Source organism: Haliaeetus leucocephalus, unplaced genomic scaffold (genome assembly GCF_000737465.1).
Source record: "Haliaeetus leucocephalus isolate CR32 unplaced genomic scaffold, Haliaeetus_leucocephalus-4.0 Scaffold678, whole genome shotgun sequence".
Lineage (NCBI taxonomy): Eukaryota > Metazoa > Chordata > Aves > Accipitriformes > Accipitridae > Haliaeetus > Haliaeetus leucocephalus.
This window is the reverse complement of record NW_010973114.1, coordinates 4669938-4671438: the sequence shown is the minus strand read 5'-3', so window position 1 is coordinate 4671438 and position 1501 is coordinate 4669938. Positions and strand designations below refer to the sequence as shown.

General features: G+C 59.6%; 1 protein-coding gene across 2 annotated transcripts in view; it reads right to left on the bottom strand.

Annotated features, from left to right (window-relative positions):
* Positions 1-650: 650 nt before the first annotated feature.
* The window catches only part of SAMD4A (sterile alpha motif domain containing 4A), a 102328-nt gene continuing 101477 nt past the window's right edge, over positions 651-1501 (bottom strand). For both annotated transcript variants that reach the window (XM_010579796.1, XM_010579797.1), the window contains one exon: positions 651-906. In XM_010579796.1, the coding sequence (XP_010578098.1) occupies positions 878-906 (29 nt within the window). In that variant the 3' untranslated portion in view covers positions 651-877. The remainder of the gene's footprint in view (positions 907-1501) is intronic.

Here is a 1501-nt window from a genome sequence, read left to right as displayed (position 1 = left end):
GGTAGATGTGTAAAGCCACAGATGCAACACCTTCCCGGTACCCGCACAGGCGAGGCAAGAGACACAGAAACTCACCCAGCATCCCTCCTCCGATCCCACTTTACCAACATCCCCCGGGACCCTCCGCCAGGCGAGATGCCCCCCGCCACGTCCCCGTACCCCGACCCACGCCGGGGGCACAGGGACAGGGGTCGGACCCCGGCGTCCGGCAGGCGCCCACCGACCCTCCGGCTCCGCTGCCCTGTGCACAACGCTGCCTCGAAACTGCGGATGCTCTCAGCTAAACTGAAAGGAAATTTTGGGTTTGGTTTTTGTTTGTTTTTTTTTTTTTTTTTTTTTTTTAAATCTGGGCTTTCCAGGCCAGTCCGTGCCTGAATGCAGCGAAACTCAAGGGATGGGACCACCGGCCCCGAAGCCCCCGGCAGGACAGGCAAATCCTCCCCAAAGGGTTTTTGGTCACACACCCGCGTGATATTCACTATTCATTCGTATCCTCGTCCAGAAACAGGGTTTGCCCACGGTGCTCCGGTGAACCCTCCGTTGTCAGCACTCTCCTGCCACGTCCCCCCCCCGCCCCACCCTCCCCATGCTTTTTCATCGTTGTCGTCGACTTTTTGCCACTTTTTTTTTTTTTTCTTCTTTTCCCCCCCTAGCATGGATGTAATAAATGACAACACAAATTCCAAGTCTAATGATATGTTCACAAGGACAATCTACACATTCACAAAATTAAAACAGGAGAGAGAGAAAGAGAGAGGAGAGGAGAGAGAGGAGAAAGGATGCAAGCTATCGCTTGAGGCTCCCTGCAAGCCCCCGACCTCGCCGCTGGACCTGCAGCAGTTGTTCTCCCGGCCAGCGTCCCCGTCGCGACGCCCTTCTAAATCGTGGAGGTTCGGTCAACGCCATCTGCAAGCAGGAAAGTTGAGTTAGGAGCAACCCTGGGTGAGCAGCTGCTCACGTTGCATCGGTATCCCCCCCCCCCCAGAGCTGAGGAAGGGGGGATGGACCCCCCCAAAGCATCCCCAACCCATGGCGAGGTGGAACCACGGGGGCACCCCCCCCCCATCCCATCTCCTCAAGGGGGTACAGAAGGGTTTTGGGGTGTCAGCACTCTGCTGGTGCCTCCATCTGACCCCACGGCAGCCCCCCCGTCCCCCGGAATCGCTGTCCCAACATCGGTCCAGAGTTCTACCCCGTCCCCACGGCACCTTTCCCGGGAGCGGAGGGGGTTTCTGGGCAGCCCGGACTCGCCGCAAAGGTGGGTGCGAGGCTGGGACCCCCCCAATACAGCGGGATAAGTTCAGGACCCCACTGCCCACGAGTGGGGGGGGCACGGGAACGGAGCCGGTCCTGGGCAGGGGGAGCAGCTAACCCAGCCCTGCAATACCTGCTCCCGCAGAGGATGCAAAATTTTCCTCCCTCTCAGGATCATGGCAGGGCAAAAAAAGAAACACCCCCCCCCCCCCGGGGGGGGTTTTTTTTCCCCCCGCCGCCCCCCCCC